This window comes from Chenopodium album, chromosome 27 (genome assembly GCF_948465745.1).
Source record: "Chenopodium album chromosome 27, dcCheAlbu1.1, whole genome shotgun sequence".
Classification (NCBI taxonomy): Eukaryota; Viridiplantae; Streptophyta; class Magnoliopsida; order Caryophyllales; family Amaranthaceae; genus Chenopodium; species Chenopodium album.
The window spans coordinates 34501692-34517294 of record NC_137860.1 but is presented as its reverse complement, the minus strand read 5'-3'; the positions used below and the strand labels follow the sequence as shown (position 1 = coordinate 34517294).

At 35.9% G+C, this 15603-nt stretch overlaps 3 protein-coding genes across 3 annotated transcripts; 1 reads left to right on the top strand and 2 right to left on the bottom strand.

Annotated features, from left to right (window-relative positions):
* Positions 1-484: 484 nt before the first annotated feature.
* On the bottom strand, positions 485-2997 carry LOC145619433 (annexin D5-like). Its single transcript, XM_081674118.1, has 6 exons — positions 2694-2997; positions 2305-2450; positions 1810-2022; positions 1484-1699; positions 1150-1239; positions 485-917 (listed from the first exon to the last, which is right to left on the bottom strand). Exons 1-6 carry the CDS (start codon positions 2767-2769, stop codon positions 714-716), a joined length of 945 nt encoding a protein of 314 aa, XP_081530244.1. The 5' UTR covers positions 2770-2997; the 3' UTR covers positions 485-713.
* Positions 2998-3199: 202 nt separating this feature from the next.
* LOC145619434 (annexin D5-like) lies at positions 3200-6460 on the bottom strand. The gene is made up of 6 exons (XM_081674119.1): positions 6306-6460; positions 5240-5385; positions 4733-4945; positions 4422-4637; positions 4255-4344; positions 3200-3515 (listed from the first exon to the last, which is right to left on the bottom strand). The coding sequence occupies exons 1-6, from the start codon at positions 6379-6381 to the stop codon at positions 3318-3320; spliced, it is 939 nt and encodes a 312-aa protein (XP_081530245.1). The 5' UTR covers positions 6382-6460; the 3' UTR covers positions 3200-3317.
* Positions 6461-7924: 1464 nt separating this feature from the next.
* Positions 7925-15414, top strand: LOC145620471 (uncharacterized). Its single transcript, XM_081675153.1, has 8 exons — positions 7925-8364; positions 8479-8569; positions 9152-9219; positions 12345-12443; positions 12647-12703; positions 13028-13096; positions 13690-13752; positions 13850-15414. The coding sequence occupies exons 1-8, from the start codon at positions 8134-8136 to the stop codon at positions 15032-15034; spliced, it is 1863 nt and encodes a 620-aa protein (XP_081531279.1). The 5' UTR covers positions 7925-8133; the 3' UTR covers positions 15035-15414.
* The last annotated feature ends 189 nt before the right edge of the window (positions 15415-15603 follow it).

Sequence of the window (15603 nt, the reverse complement as noted above, 5' to 3'; positions counted from 1 at the left end):
GGCCACTCAAAAATTAAAGGAAGGTTCCCTTACAATTTGGAGCTAGAATGAGCAAGATGGTCCAAAAATTTAGTCAAAACAAGAAATTAATTAAATAATGAAAAGTTTGATAACATGAATCCAAGCTGACTCATATCTGTCATCCCACAAGAGTGATTCGGTAAGATATCATTATTTATTCAATTTGTCAATTTTTTAATGGATCATTAATAAACTTTTATTCTGTAAATTAAAGTATTAATTTTGGTAAAGGCATTGGACTTTATTATTGACCTGAATCTTAGATCTGAATCACCACCCCCTTTAAATACGGGTATATTGTTCTAATTATTGTTGCTTGTTATTTATATTTTCTTTTGAAGGATGCTTGTTATTTATATTCTTCCTCTTTAAATTTAAATATTTAACACTATGATTATAAATTCTAACTTTATATTACTCGTAATCTTATCTACTCTGTATACGAAGTATGGAGTATATTTTAATAAGTACTCCGTAATGGAGGAAATTAAGGGTGCTGTTTGTTGCTCGTCGAGCTTGAAATTCACAAATAGCTCAATTTGCTTAAATAAAACTTGTATAATACAGAAAATTTCAATGTTGTTGATAAGCTGAATGGAAGTATAAAGATTTACTACTGCACATGCTTTTGTGAATAAGCTCAGTGCTATACAGGCACGCGTGCAGCCGTGCACACACGTATCCTCAATGCTTCATTGCTTCGGACCTAGGAGAGCAAGAAGAAAACTTCTGTAATTGCCTGATGTTTCCGAGTGGACTGCATCAACCAGTGACTTCTTATACTTCTTCTCATACTCGGCCTTTATGTACTGCATATCAAGCTCCACCCTTGTTACGATAACCCTGATGAGTGTTGTGTCATCAGTTCCCAACCCCTTCATTGCTTCTCGTAGTACCTGTAGTATTGCAGGAAGGGCGGTCATAATAAGTTGAAATAGTAAATCATGTGTATTGTGTAATATCAAACATTTTCCAATCAAAATTTGTAATATGCTCAAATGAATTAAACATGTTCCAATCCAAATTTGTCCATTATAATGTTGAAAATTGATATAAGTAGAGCTGACTTCATCTTGACTAAGGACAAACAAACAGAATACTCCACAGTCAGTGACTAATTTAAGTTACCTTTGCAAAGTATTTTGCTGGGTTTTCTGCACACTTTAGAATTGTCAAAAGAGCGTATGCAAAGAGCCCGGACGTTTCTTTCTTTATAGCCTGCAAGAACAACGAGAAACTCTCAAGTGAGACGGGTGTATGGTAAGACAGGGATGACTTTTAGGTTATATTTTTTGTGTTCTACCCGGTTCACCCTTTGGGCTAATCCAGATTCGGGGATCAGTTCTAAGTGGTTAGGTTTCAGTCCCCTCCCAATTGTTGTTTTCAGGTTATCTAGATTGACATTTTCCATTTTCCATCTGTCTCATTCTAAAACCTCACATTCTTTCAGGAAGATGCATACCTTTCCAATGGAATGTCCATACATACTTTTGTAGGCTGAATCTACAGCAGCTAATTGTGCCCTGCTTCTCTCACTAAAAATTTTAATGAACATGTCCTCATCAGTTCCCAGTTTTTTCTCCCCTGCTTTATAGAGGGTCGTTGCATCATTATCAGCAAGCGTTCTATCAACTTCGAAACCTTCATAACGCTGTACGCTTACATATGCTAGCAAAAGCTGCAGCAGAAGTGATACCTAGCGTCGTCAGCTTCAAACAGATTTTATGACTAGGACTCGCATCACAAGGTATTGAAAATCACCAGCACAATAAAGAAGAGAAATGGTACCTTCTGGTGATCTCCAGAGGTATAATATTCTAGATCATGCTCTAGGTTGACCTCATACTCTGCATTGTAGCTCTGCTTGAAGAGCTGTATTTGGGAAGGTGTACGAGAACAAATAATTTCAGTGGCACCTCTGAGATCATCTGCGACCAATGCCTCCCTCACACTAACAGCATCGCGTGTTGCTGGATCTTCCATCCAGAGCAAAACCGCATCCTGAAAACATGACATGTAAGTTACAGTTACTCCGTATGACCGTATTATAATTCTTTTACAACCAGTGAAGCTGAGAATAGAAAAAAGGAGGGTTGGGAGAGGAAGAGCAAATCGCCACAAGCAGCCATTTGATCGCTCAGTTCAACTTATTCTTCGTATCAAATAATGAATATTGGAAAGGAAATGGACTAAACACGGGAAAGGAAAATGGAAATAAATTCAGCTATAAATATTATGAAAAAGTCTGAAATTCAAAAGAGCGAATCATGACAGACATAATACCTCTAGTTTACCACTGAGCTCCTTTGACAACCGATCGAGAAGCTCTTCAGAGTACAAAGGTTCATATTCCTGTTTAATAGCTGCTCGCTGTGAAGCATCACGATGAGCAAGAATATCGATCACTGCTGAAGTATCACAACCAAATCCTGGGGGGGAGAGGGTATTCAAAATAAGAGTCAGATTTATATCAGTTAAAATGACAGTCATGAGATTCTGAGATCCTGCTGAAGTAAAATTTTACAGTTAAAGATGCAAAGAGTTCAGGTGCTTAACGCATACAATTCAGGCACTGATAAGCCATTGTTCTTGAACAATTGGATACAATCAGCGGGATAAAAACACAGTAAGTCAGTGGACACAATTGAATAGATAAGAAAGATTTTGATTACCTTTGAAGGCCTTGTAAAGTTTAGCAACATCATCACGAGTAGAAACCGGCATTGTAGGAACACTCAGACTTGACATTTTCGTTCCTAACTCCAATTTTCTCAGGGATTGAATTACAAAAGCAAATTTCAATGTTCAAATATATTATTTTGGGTGCAATTTCAATGTTCAAATATGGCTTAATTTTATAATAAGTTCATATTAGGCTTGAGTATACGTTAGATTTTTCAACACACAAATAAATTAAGACTATAGACTCATGATGGGAGAATTTTCAACTATGAAAACGATATAGTATACTCAGTATTACTTTTCATTCAATAATGGATAGCATAATTTTCTCGAGAACACAATCTAATGATTGAAATATACTTCGTATCTAATCACGACAGTCAAAAACCTAAAGTCAGATACATATTACTCGCAATGAAATGTACAAGATGTTGATTAAACTCAATAATTCAAAGAAATTCAGACAATCTTCATTTATATCACATAGCCAACCTAGTTAATGCTGAATAAAGTCTTCATTTCACACAATATAAGTTCAATGTTGACAATTCTCTAACATAGAGTCATAGATACATACAAACACCCCACACCTACACACACACACATCCTCAATATTATGGACCGAGGAGAGCAAGAAGAAATTTCCTGTAATTGCCAGAAGTTTCTGAGTGAACTGCATCAACCAATGATTTCTTATACTTCTTCTGGTACTCGGCTTTGATGTACTGCATATCAATCTCCACCCTTGTCACAATAACCCTGATGAGTGTTGTGTCATCAGTTCCCATACCCTTCATTGCTTTCCGTAGTACCTGCAATGCAACAAGAGAGTATTTAGTTAGAAGCATTATTTATTTGACATCATGGCAGGAGAAAGTAAAAAAAAAAAAACACTCATGAACAACCATATGGACAGAAACTAGTTAAAAGTTCAAGCAAAAAACCCCTATGGTTATCCAAAAAACAGAACTACATGAATGGGTGCAGTTATAGAGCAGAAAAGGAATCACTCTATTCAAGTAACCAGTAGCTAAAATGCACTTCAATTTGAAAGACGAAAAGCTATAACAAGTAAATAAAAGGGCAAAAAGCAGAAAAAATATATATCATCAGCCCTATGCTTCTAATGAAAGACCACTTAATTACTTCCTCCCATTACTAGGGCACTTAGTTTGAAAGACGAAAAGCTAAAATGGTATCGGAAGTTTTTTTAAAAAAAGAAAAACACAGATTGCAAATCCTCGTATCCGTTAACCATTGTAAAAGAACTCAATACAGAATAAACATGACTTTACAACTGCAAATACTATCTGGCATTTCCATTGTAAAATTTACGCAGCATATATGTAACAAATTATGTGTGTTTCATATATGTATAACCAGCCAAACAGAATTAGTCATCATAAGTCTGTTGCCGGTCATTTTAAATACTAGAATCCTAAGCATTGTTCCTTCAAAAGTACTTAAAAGTTCTCTTTTTTAACTAATGAAGCTGAATCATCATGGCTAGAAAAACAAAGATATATTGATCATGAAATATTCAAAAGTCACCTTTGCAAAGTATTTTGCTGGGTTTTCCGCACATCTTACGATTGTCAAAAGAGCATATGCAAAGACCCCTGACGTTTCTTTCTTTATAGCCTGCACCAAAGAAGGCAAAAAATAATTAGTTGAGCATCTCAAAATTTTGCACAAAGATGCCAAACTAAAAAAAATACCTTCTCAAGATTGTGACCATGCATTCTATTGTAGGCTAAATCTGTAGCAGCTAGCTGTGCTCTGCTTCTCTCACTAAAAATTCTTATGAACATGTCCTCATCAGTTCCTAGTCTTTTCTCCCCAGCTCTATAGAGTGTCTTAGCATCATTCTCAGCCATCATTGCATCTACTTCATAACCTTCATAACGCTGTATGGATATATATGCTAGCAAAAGCTGCAACAACAATTGGTAATACACCTTGTCAGCATCAAGTTCAGATCACGAGGTATTGAGATTCGCCATTTTGACAAAGTAAAAAAAGGTGTTACCTTCTTATGGTCTCCGGAAGTATGCTTTTCTAGATCATGCTCTAGGTAGGTCCCAAATTTTGCATGGTAGATCTGCTTGAAGGTTAGTATCTGAGAAGGTGTACGAGAACATATAACTTCAGTGGCACCCCTGAGGTCATTTGCAATCAGTGCCTGCCTCAAAACAACAGCATCACGCGATGCTGGATCTTGCATCCAGAGCAAAACTGCATTCTGAACACACAGCATGCAGGTTCAGTGGTTTGCCATTCCCATTCACAAAAGGTGAAGCTTAGATAGAGGAGGAGGAAAATTCCATAGATAGATTAAAGCTATTCATCATATGAAAACATTACCTATGGTAAGAACGCCAATCAAGTTACGTGTATGGAAACTCAGTTAAACATGATTTAAATATCAATGCAATATAGTGTCAGTAACTTTGTAAAAGTAATAATGGAGTTTAGAGTATGAATAATTTAGAAATTCTAAAGAAAGAAGACCATGCCTAATCTTGGCATCTCATACCTCAAGTTTACCACTGAGCTCCTTTGTCAGTCGCTGGAGAATATCTTCAGAATACAAAGCTCTGTATTCCTGCTGGATAAATCCACGCTGTGTAGCATCACGATGAGCAAGAATGTTGATCACCGTTGCAGTGTCACAACCAAACCCTAAAAGGAAAAGTGTTCAAGATAAGCGAAGGCTATAAGATCCTGCTACAAGTCTACAACGAAATATAAATAGCTTTTGTTACACATCATCCATAATTCCATAACTTAGTCTTTTCTCAAGACAATTAAATGCAATGAAAATTCCAACATACAGAGTTAAAAGCGTACATAAGCATAAAAACTCACTCAATATATCTATATTCTAATGGATATGAGATCTTTGGCATATCTTGAGACAAGAAACAAATGTGATCAAAAGCCAATTTTCTATGTAATTAAGTAACAAGTGACCTTATTTCCATATTGGGGTTTTAAACAAAAGAATTTCCCATTTTGCCACTAAACAAAAGAATCCAAGAACCTACTTGGGAAATTTAACCTACATTTGCAACATAACTCATCCTACAACAATTCTTAAAACTTTCCATTGATTAACACACTTTAATACACATTAGCGATACGTCGATAACGGCCAGAATTCCTTACATTCCAGACAAGAACCTACTAAGGCAGAGAGGTTTTTGATCAAGAATCAAACAAAGTGTATACGAATGAGGATTACTGTATTTTACTTTATCTATTTCAATTTTTTGTTCCCAAAATCAAAGTTAAGCTATCATTCATCACTTTGATCACAGCACTAAGTTCAACAATTGCATAATTCTGTAAAACATTTCATAAATTCACATAATACCAAATAAAATAGCCCTAATTCACTCAATTATAAAATTCACACAAAACACTAATTCCTGCAAATGAAAATCAGAAAATTACACATCGTAAAAAACCCTAACTATCACAACAACTACAATTTCAAGAAAACTTAATCAATTTACACAAGAATTCATTCATAACAGTAGATTAATCGTCAAACTGAAAGAACAACAGTCAAAGGAGAGAGAAAGAGAGAGATTTGTAACCTTTAAAAGCCTTGTGAAGTTGAACGACGTCGTCGCGAGGAGAAAGCGGGACTGGAGGAATATTAACAGTGGACATCTTCGTCTTCTCCGAAGCTTTTTCTCTCTCCTATTTGCGTTTCTGTTTGTAAATAATGCAGAAAGATATGTGATTGAATAAAAAATGAATTTATGGATATTGAATGTGACATGAATTAAAAACACGTTAAGTAATTTGGTGTCTTTTAGCGAAAAAATAGGGGATACTCTCTTTTTTCAGGTGGTGAACAACACGTATTTCTTGTTTTTATAGGCTAACTTGTTAAGTTGTTAAAGTTTAATGTGTCACGTGGCATGTTATTGATAACCGGTTGAGATAATAATAATAATTTAAAAAAAAAAAATTAATTAGCTTGTTAGCTAAGGCTTTGTTATATAAGTTCACTTTAATAAGATAAGATATAAGAACAGATAAGTTTAAATAAGATAAAATAAATATAATTTTGTAATAAGTTTAGATAAAAATTTAATAAATTATTTGGGCAACTTCTTCCAAAACACACACTTAAAAAAAGTGATATGAAATGCTATTTAATTGATTCGTTGAAAATTACTATTGCCTTAATGCACCATTTAAGTAGTCAGTACCAATGTAATATGATGCATTATGATAAGGATAAATCCATATTTCTCTTCATGATACATGGAATGTATATCGCAAAGGTAATTTTGTATTTTCAGGCTGGCAGTTGGTGATATCACATGAAATAAATGGGTTAACGGAGTTTTCATAACGATGTTAGCAAAGTAACTCCTTTTAAGTCTCAGTTTCGTCCAACATTTACTACAACGAACCTCAACCAAAATGGTAGGTTATTTTTTGGACATTCCTCCCCTATTTCGTTCTTCCTCCTCTATTGAACTTATTTTATCGTAGATATGCAAGGATGTTGGTGGTTGTAATGTTAGGCAGATGGTGGTGGTGTTTTCTGAGCACGATAGTTAAAATTTATGTAGCAAGACATTTGTATTTTCTGTAAATAACACTGCGAATTTAAAGAGCATCTTCAATAATGGAATTTCATAAGTTCAAGGGTTACTTCAATGGAGGGACATGACACCTTACCCTTTAGTATTGATCATGCCATTTTTTCTCCCTATTGTCTTGGGTTTTTCGTTTAACTGGAAATGGTGGTGGACATATTGGTGGGAATGTTGTTGTCGGTGGGGGATGGGTGAGAATGAAAGCTCAAGCTCCATCAATGGAGTTTGCTATTAGAATAGGAGGAAGAAGAAGATTAGCGTGTTGATTTCAACCAGTTAGTTCTACAAACGGTGACCAAAGCTAACGACGTTAATGACTACTTTTTGCACCGTTACATAGCATCAAGTAACAGAATACTTCACACATCTCTGTTGAAATAACAATAAGCAATTGTATACAATATAATATATACATATATGTTTTTCTCCATGCAAATAGTAACGAAATTGCCATTTGAGATATACCCTATGTTTCTCAACATGAAAAACTAGTCTCGCTTGTTTAACAAATTAATTACATCAACAAAAGATAGTGTTTCCCATCATGTTAACAACCTACATGTCAAAATTAACATCTCACACCTGTAAATTAGAGCTTCTCCAATTTTTGCACAAAGTAGTTGAATTTAGGGTTTAAAATCTTTCTTGCTAGTTCCTTCTTTCTAGTTTCTTGTCTTTACACCTTTTTTCAGTGCCAATTCTTAAACCTTGCCCCGATAAGTTGCGAGCTCAAGAACACATTTTAATGCCGCAAATTATCTTCTAAAATTGCCCCATTTTCGATCATTCAACTGAAAATTATTCGAAAATGACGGCGATTTTCTGTCGAATCAAAGAGACGAATTTGAACAAATACATCCACCAATTCAGAAGATATCATTTCCAGATTCCTGCACCTCAGTTCGTCAATCAAACAGCAGCTTCGCTAAGATTATCGGATTATTATTTTCAATCAAATTCTACGAAAATTAGCCCTAATTTTCAACGCCGGGATGAATTATTCAATTCTAGGGTTCGATTCTATGCGGCCCCAGTTCAGGTTAATTTCGTGATTCAATTTCGGTTAGTTTTCTGGAAAAAATTTCAGTATTATCTTTGAGAATTTAGGGTTATTTAGAAATTGATTAATGGTTGTTGAATTGTATGTTGTTAGATTAAGAAGAAGGAGGAAGTGACTACTCCTAGTCGACCGCGGCTTAATGAAGAAATTAAAGCGGATATTTTAAGGGTTGTTACTGATGAAGGTATGATGATTTGGGTACTTAATTATTGTTAAGATTGTAAGACTGAATCAAAATTGTATTGTGCATTGTTTGTTTGATTAGATTTTGAAGATTTTGGTCAATTGAATATACTGAACTGCTTTCTACATTGAATTATAAGTGTGCTGATGTTTAAGCTTAAGCTTTGAGGGTTTTGCAAGGATCATCATGTTTCGTATGTGAGTGATAGTGTATCTATGTGGATGCTATGGACGGAAGTTTTTGCTTATTTTGTCCCAAAAAATAATGTGTGATGTTAACTCATATAGAATGATTGTTGCTTTTCTGATACATAGTAGCATGCTCGTATTCTTTCCAACTACCCTTGTTCGCTTATTGCACTAAGCTCCTAACATCTTTGTATTGCATGTAATTCGTATGTGATAACTGATATTGGTCACCTATTGCCTTCATCTGTCATGAAAACACAAAAAGAATTTACCTTAAACATTGTCATGTTTTTGGCCGAGGAGAGTGAAAATTAGAAGTTTTTTCAAGGAAACACGGAAAGTAATCCAAAGGGTTTTTGGTGGTTGAGATTTCTTGTGTTATGCATGCTTGCAGGACATAATATTATCTCAAGACAGGAAGCTCTGAAGCGTGCAAAAAGTCTCAACCTTGATCTAGTTGAGGTAAATATTCTAAGTATTGCTTCTACAAAATTATGAAGAAGTAATATGATTTCTAAGCTCTAAAAAAGTCTATCACATGTTTTGTGGCAAGCATTGTTGACTACCTATATGTTTTCAGTGGGTTTTCCTTTTTTTTTTTTTAATTTTTTTTAATTAACTTTTCCTGTTTATGTTTTGACTTGAAAGTTGAACGAAATTTGCTATCTAAATGCAAATCCATGCTTCAGAATTCACATGCTTAGCTTTAGCTTCATCATCATAGGAGCACCGATATTTCTGGAGTTGATAGCCATAAATTGTTCGAATTGTCGTAATGATATTAAAATGGTCATGGCCTCCAAAAGTTCTTCTGTATTTTGCAAAGTGAAAAAGATAGGGATTTTTTTTCCCCTTATTAGGATCATCACCCAAAGGTCCCACTTATCTTATGGACTCTGCATTATTGACTCTCTTGGATCCAGTGTTAAACTGTTGATCAGTCTACATCATTGATACTTCCTGTCTTTCAGGTATCATTTAACTAAGAACCATTCCCTCTCTCTTTTTCTCTCATTTCCATGGATAAGGTACTGTGTTGATGTGATGATCCACCCTTGGCACCTTGCATCCTTGCAGGACTGTAAGTGATAGATCAATTCCCTTGAAGTATCTAGCCCTTGTTGTTCTTGCTAATTACTAAGGTGATTGGAGACTAGAATTTTGTTGGCCAGAATTTAGAACTGCAAGGTCTGGCGGCTGTCTCTATGCTTGTTTGGTGGTTGATTAAAGCTTAGCTCACTTCAATTTTATGGTTAAACTGTAGTTTAAGGTTGACTGTTTGTATCTTTATACATGTTTAGACCATAGGTAAACCTTATCAATGTCATTCTTCTTTTCTTCGCTCTATTCTCATATGTGTTTCTCTTGCTGGACCTTAAAGCAAAGGTACCCAAACACTTTGAAGTCACGCTAACGCACACCTTCCATACGAGAAGCACTCTGCCCCCCCTGATCCTTGATAATTTGTAAGATGTTGCTTTGATGGTCTATTATTTTGCAAATTGTCTCTGGGTGTAAGTTTCGAATAATCTAGTTGGTGGCAAATTGGTAAATTAATTTGTAGATAATGATGTACCCGGCCTTTGGTCAAGCTTCCGTATACCTTGCATTGCCTGCTGATTACTTACCTTCCAGTTAACCCTGCTGATTACTTACCATTCAATTACTCCCCCACACCTCCACCTTCACTCCCATTCTGCTCAAGCAAATAGAAAAAAGCTTCAGTATCATTCTTGCAAGAGTTACAACCACCATACTTCTTTCTTTTTTAGCTGAATAATCATTTCTTACTGTACAGTGTGCACATCTCTTTGACAAAAAGCTTCCTCGAGTTCCTATCTAAGCCATCCAGCTCCTTATTTGACAATTTCTAGCCAGTTCTGTATGTTTGCATTCTTGGGTCACTGTGCCTTCTAGTATCATGGACAATCAGCATTAAATGTCATTGTTCCCCACGATGATGCTGGAAAAGCATTGAAAGTTCCAATCTTCACTTGTGCGCAAGCTCCCAGTTTTCACCACCACCTTTTTTTCTGACTTAGTAGGAAGCAGTTAGGAAGGATATGAATTATATGGATTTGCATGAGATGAGACATTGGATTGATCGTAAGAGATGGAGGAGGAAGATTTTTATCGATGACTACACGGAATAATCACTTTTGGTTCATGTAGCCGACCCCACTTATGGGATTAAGGTTTTGATTGATTGATTGAAGACCTTGATTTAGTCTTACTGAGATTTAATCATTAATTATTAATCTTCCTTTTTTTTTAGGAAAAATTAATTAATAATCATTATAGACCTTAATGGGGTTTTATATGTTTATTTATTTATGGAAATTTTGCAAAAAACCACCTTTTAAATCTCGTTTTTTGCAAATAACCACCTTATAAAAAATATGTTGCAAAAAGACACCACTTTTCAAAAAAATGTTGCAAGTTAACACCTAATGCTGGAAAGTGACTATTTGACCCTTGCTCCGGCGTTGACACATGACATGTAATTAATCCCTAATTCCCCCCCCCTCTTTTTTTCCCTTTCTCTTTCCTCTGCCCCTCTTTTTCCTCCCCTGCCCTCTTTCTTTCTCTTTCTTCCTTGCATCTACTTCGACTCGACAATGGCTGAGTATATTAGAGGCTAGATTTGATAGGGAATTTACTGCATGCGGTTGAAATAGCTGCTGGGTAATGGAAAACTGGTAAAAACAATTTGATTTTTCACTCATCTCGGTTTTTTGCCCAATTACATCAAATCATCTTCTTCAAATTTTCTCTGAACATTTGTGTTGTCATCAATTATTAAAGGTATATATAAGAGGCAAACGCAAGACTCAACCCACCTAAAGAAGTTGCAATCCCTTTTATTTGTGTATGGGTTGTAAAATTTGCAAGCCTCAAATCTTCGTTTAGGGTTCTCACGAGTCCAAGACTTCAACTTCGCAATTGGGACTTCAACTTCAACTTCATTGTTTACTGGAGATTGAGACATAACATTGATGAGTGGAGTACCAATTTAAGAAAGAAATTAACTAACCCTAATTTCTGTATTTTGCAAAATTAATCGCTAAATTAATATAGAAGAGCCGAAGAAGAAGATTAGTAGAGAAGAAAGCAAAAGGCAAAAAAAATTACTTGAATTTTGAAGGAGCTGCAACAATCTACTATGGAGAAGGAATTGATGAGAAGAAAGAGGAGCAGAGTAGAGATGAAAGAAGAACAGGGGAAGGAGAATTGAGAAATCGAAGGAGAAAAGAAAGGAAAAATGTCACGTGCTTGGCACGAGACTGGGTCAACGCCGGAGCAAGGGTCAAATAGTCGCTTTCCGGCATTAGGTGTTAACTTGCAACATTTTTTTGAAAAGTGGTGGCTTTTTGCAACATATTTTTTATAAGGTGGTTATTTGCAAAAAACGAGATTTAAAAGGTGGTTTTTTGCAAATTTTCCTTTATTTATTTTTGTTTGGGAAGTTTACTAATTTTTTACTCCGTATTTTATTTTATTCTATTTTTATCAACTTGGTTTGTTCATTTTTCAATATCCTGATATTGCTGGTGTTATAAAGGTCTGATTTGTTTGTGAATTCACAGGTTGACCGATTAGCAAAGCCTCCTGTTTGCAAAATCATGGACTATAACCGGGCACGGTACAAGAAACAAGTCAGAGAAAAAGAGCGTGCTAAGATAAAGGTAGGGGATTCTTGTTGGAGGTGGTGTCCCTTAACTCCCCCTCCCCCGATTCTTCGTTTTGAATAAATTTATCTTAATTGTTTGATTCCTCTTTTTTATTATAAAAAACTCTGGTGCTGTATATTGTTTTGGACCTTATTCTATTAATATTTTTCTAGCAACCAGTGTTATAATATTTGAATGTGCGTGCTTTTCTTCTGCAGTCTGCTGGCAGTCTTAAGAGAGGAGCTTGCAAAGAAATCCGTGTTTCTGCGAAGTCTGTAAGTTTTTAAAATCAAGAAGATTGCTTTATGCTAAATTAAACCACCTACAATTGCTGTGAATGTAACAACTTATCTGGATATGTCAATCATAATTTTCAATAATATAGTATCTAATATTACTTTATGCGGTAAAAGTGGCTTTGTTTAGATTCGAGACTTGTTTGTTGTGTTTAGTAATTAAACATATTTTTCCTCTTAAGATTCTTTGTCACAATTTATCTGCGATTATGTTTTTTTGAGCAATGTGCAATGCTGAAGGTTGACTGTTATGTTCTGATAGATTTGTTATTTGTAATCAGCTTCTTGATTTCCTTGCTCCAGGAATCGAAGGATGTTAAGATTAAAGCAGACACAATTAGGAGATTGATGGAGCGTGGATACCGAGTAAAGGTAATTCTTACCTAATTTATTATATTTCTATTTAAGTTAAAATGCTTGGCAACCCCCCCCCCCAACCACACACACACACACACACACACACACAAAAAAAAAAAAAAAGAAAAGAAGTGGTGAGATTTTTTATTTGATATTTGTATATATACTAACTTTGTTCTTTTAAGTTGGTTATACATTTTTTTCCCACATAAAGCTTACTACACTATCTCCTACTTCTTCTTATTAAACTAATTTTTTTTTGTAAAATAAAAGCTGGAAAATAATTGAGGAAATTCGGAATAAGATATATAAAAACAAACTAGAGTCCAGCTTGCTAAGAAAAAGGCATAGTTGAACCCAGAACTTTGCATGAACAGGAAGCTTTTGAGTCCAATGTGATGGCACATCAATGTTGAAGGTTACTTTAGTGTGTTGAAACACCCATGATTAGTTGAAACTTGAAAGATATTCTTATAATATTACTGCATACATGTGAACTGCTTGGCTTTGCATTATTGATCAATTATTTTCCTGCAATTTTCTATTTGTGCAAACCTTGACTTTATTTCACTGTCGCTAATTGGTTATATTTCTTTGATCCCAATCAGTGCATGGCTACTGGAACTGAAGACCAAGATTTAACTGGAATTCTTTCTCAAATTTCTGCTTTGGTAGAGACCTTGTACTCTCTGCATTTTACCACTTTTCAGAACTCTGGTTTACACCTGTTCTTGTCCTCCTGTTCTTATGTTTTCTGAAATGATTTAGATTGAAGATGACGCGTTTGTTGAAGAAAAAAGACCAGCATATTTAATAGTTAGGCATGTCAAATTTGGTGTGTCAAAGAAAGGGGGCAAGAAGTCTTCCGACAGTTCCAAGGACAAAACTGCTGCCAGCCCAGAGATCCATAACGCTGCTGCTACTTGCAGTGACAGTCCTGCTGATTTGGGAGAAGCATTATCCTGTGAAGAATCTGATATGGACAATGTGGATAATGATGTGGAACCTTTGCAATGTCAAGAACAGCCTACATGGCCAGCTACTTCAGTTTCTAGTGCAGACCAAAATTTTGCTGAAATGTTTGACTTCAGCCCTAATGTGCAAGGGACTACCAGCATTCAGGAGAAGCAAATCAGGTTTGACGGCAAAGCAGCAGCTGCTACATCAAATAATAATGCTGCAGGATTCACTCCTCCTGGAGTGCCTAACTTTACTGGTCCAAATGTAAGGCCAGTCGCACAAGAAATTGAAAATAGGTACGCCGGAAGCGCAGCAAAGAGTGCTTCAGCTGTGAGGAATCCTACGAAATTCCCTAATAGTGAAACTCAGCGCCAATCTCACCCTCATCCTCAACTCCACCCTAGTGCTGTTCCACCTAGAGGTCCCAGACAAGGTGGAGTTGAAGGTTCTACATCTATGAATTTCCGTCTTCCTCCAGATGATATTCCTCAGCCCAGGAGCGAGTTTCAAAGTCAATCAAGTCAGCCTAATTGTAGCTCATCGAGCTCTATGGGACACCCACATCCACCTATTAGTACTGGTCCTAGATCCCAGTCAACAGGATTTGGTACATTTAGCAGTACAAAGGTAGATGCACTTGAAAGCCCCAGACAAGGTGGACTTGAAGGTTCTCGACCCACAAATTTCCATCTTCCTCCAGATGTGACTCAGCCTAGGGGTGAAATTCATAATCGATCAAGTCAACCTAATAGTAACTCATCAGGCAGCATTGGACACCAGCAGCCACCTAGTAATACTGGCAGCCCTAGATCCCAGTCAATAGGTTTTGGTAAGTTTAGCAGTACAACGGGAGATGCTAACCCCAATATTGCTGGCCCTTCAGCTGTTACTAGAAATTCTGGTCCAGGTGGTTTAAAGCCACCTATACCAAGATCTGATGGACCTCAGAAATCAGAGTCTACTGATAAGAAATGGGGAATATTTAGTAAATAGAGCTCAATTCTGTGTCAGGGAGGAATACACCAGTTGCAAGAAACAATCAATACGGAGTAGTATTATTCATTCCAATTTGGATTAAGTTGGGATCATAAATTCAGATTTTTGTTTTAAATTTTTCCGTGTAATAAACCCTTGTTCAGTTGGGTAATTTTACCTACTAATACTAGTATACTGCTGTAGGAATTTTTGTATCTTCTCTGCAGACTTTGGTAATTTGTTCATGTTAATTTACTTATTTAGAATTGGTGGTAGTATGAATTATGTGTTGTTGGTCACCAATTTTTGGTTAGGCTCTAGTCTGAGTTGTGTTGGGTCAACTGTTTCTACCCTATTTCCAGCCGGAAAAAAGCCCACCCTTGGCTTGAACATCTTTATCCGCCACCCTCTTGGCTATGTATGTACTTATTAGAAATTTAGAACAAGGATCATGCTAGTATCTTTATCGTTGCATCTTGTCAAGTACCTAGTATTGCCATTGCTATTGCTATTGCTATTGCTATTGCTATTGCTACACTGTATGTAATGCCTTGATGGGGTCATGTTCATGGATTCCAAACATAGTT

Excerpts from the sequence above, each read along its gene's own strand:
- LOC145619433 (XM_081674118.1), bottom strand. The coding sequence starts at position 2,769 with ATGTCAAGTCTGAGTGTTCCTACAATGCCGGTTTCTACTCGTGATGAT. Across the intron at positions 2,023-2,304 it reads AGCTCAGTGGTAAACTAGAG|GATGCGGTTTTGCTCTGGAT; the intron begins GTATTATGTCTG and ends TCATGTTTTCAG. Across the intron at positions 1,240-1,483 it reads ATGGACATTCCATTGGAAAG|GCTATAAAGAAAGAAACGTC; the intron begins GTATGCATCTTC and ends TTGTTCTTGCAG.
- LOC145620471 (XM_081675153.1), top strand. The coding sequence starts at position 8,134 with ATGACGGCGATTTTCTGTCGAATCAAAGAGACGAATTTGAACAAATAC. Across the intron at positions 8,365-8,478 it reads TCTATGCGGCCCCAGTTCAG|ATTAAGAAGAAGGAGGAAGT; the intron begins GTTAATTTCGTG and ends GTATGTTGTTAG. Across the intron at positions 13,753-13,849 it reads TTTCTCAAATTTCTGCTTTG|ATTGAAGATGACGCGTTTGT; the intron begins GTAGAGACCTTG and ends GAAATGATTTAG.
- LOC145619434 (XM_081674119.1), bottom strand. The coding sequence starts at position 6,381 with ATGTCCACTGTTAATATTCCTCCAGTCCCGCTTTCTCCTCGCGACGAC. Across the intron at positions 4,946-5,239 it reads AGCTCAGTGGTAAACTTGAG|AATGCAGTTTTGCTCTGGAT; the intron begins GTATGAGATGCC and ends CTGTGTGTTCAG. Across the intron at positions 4,345-4,421 it reads ATGGTCACAATCTTGAGAAG|GCTATAAAGAAAGAAACGTC; the intron begins GTATTTTTTTTA and ends TCTTTGGTGCAG.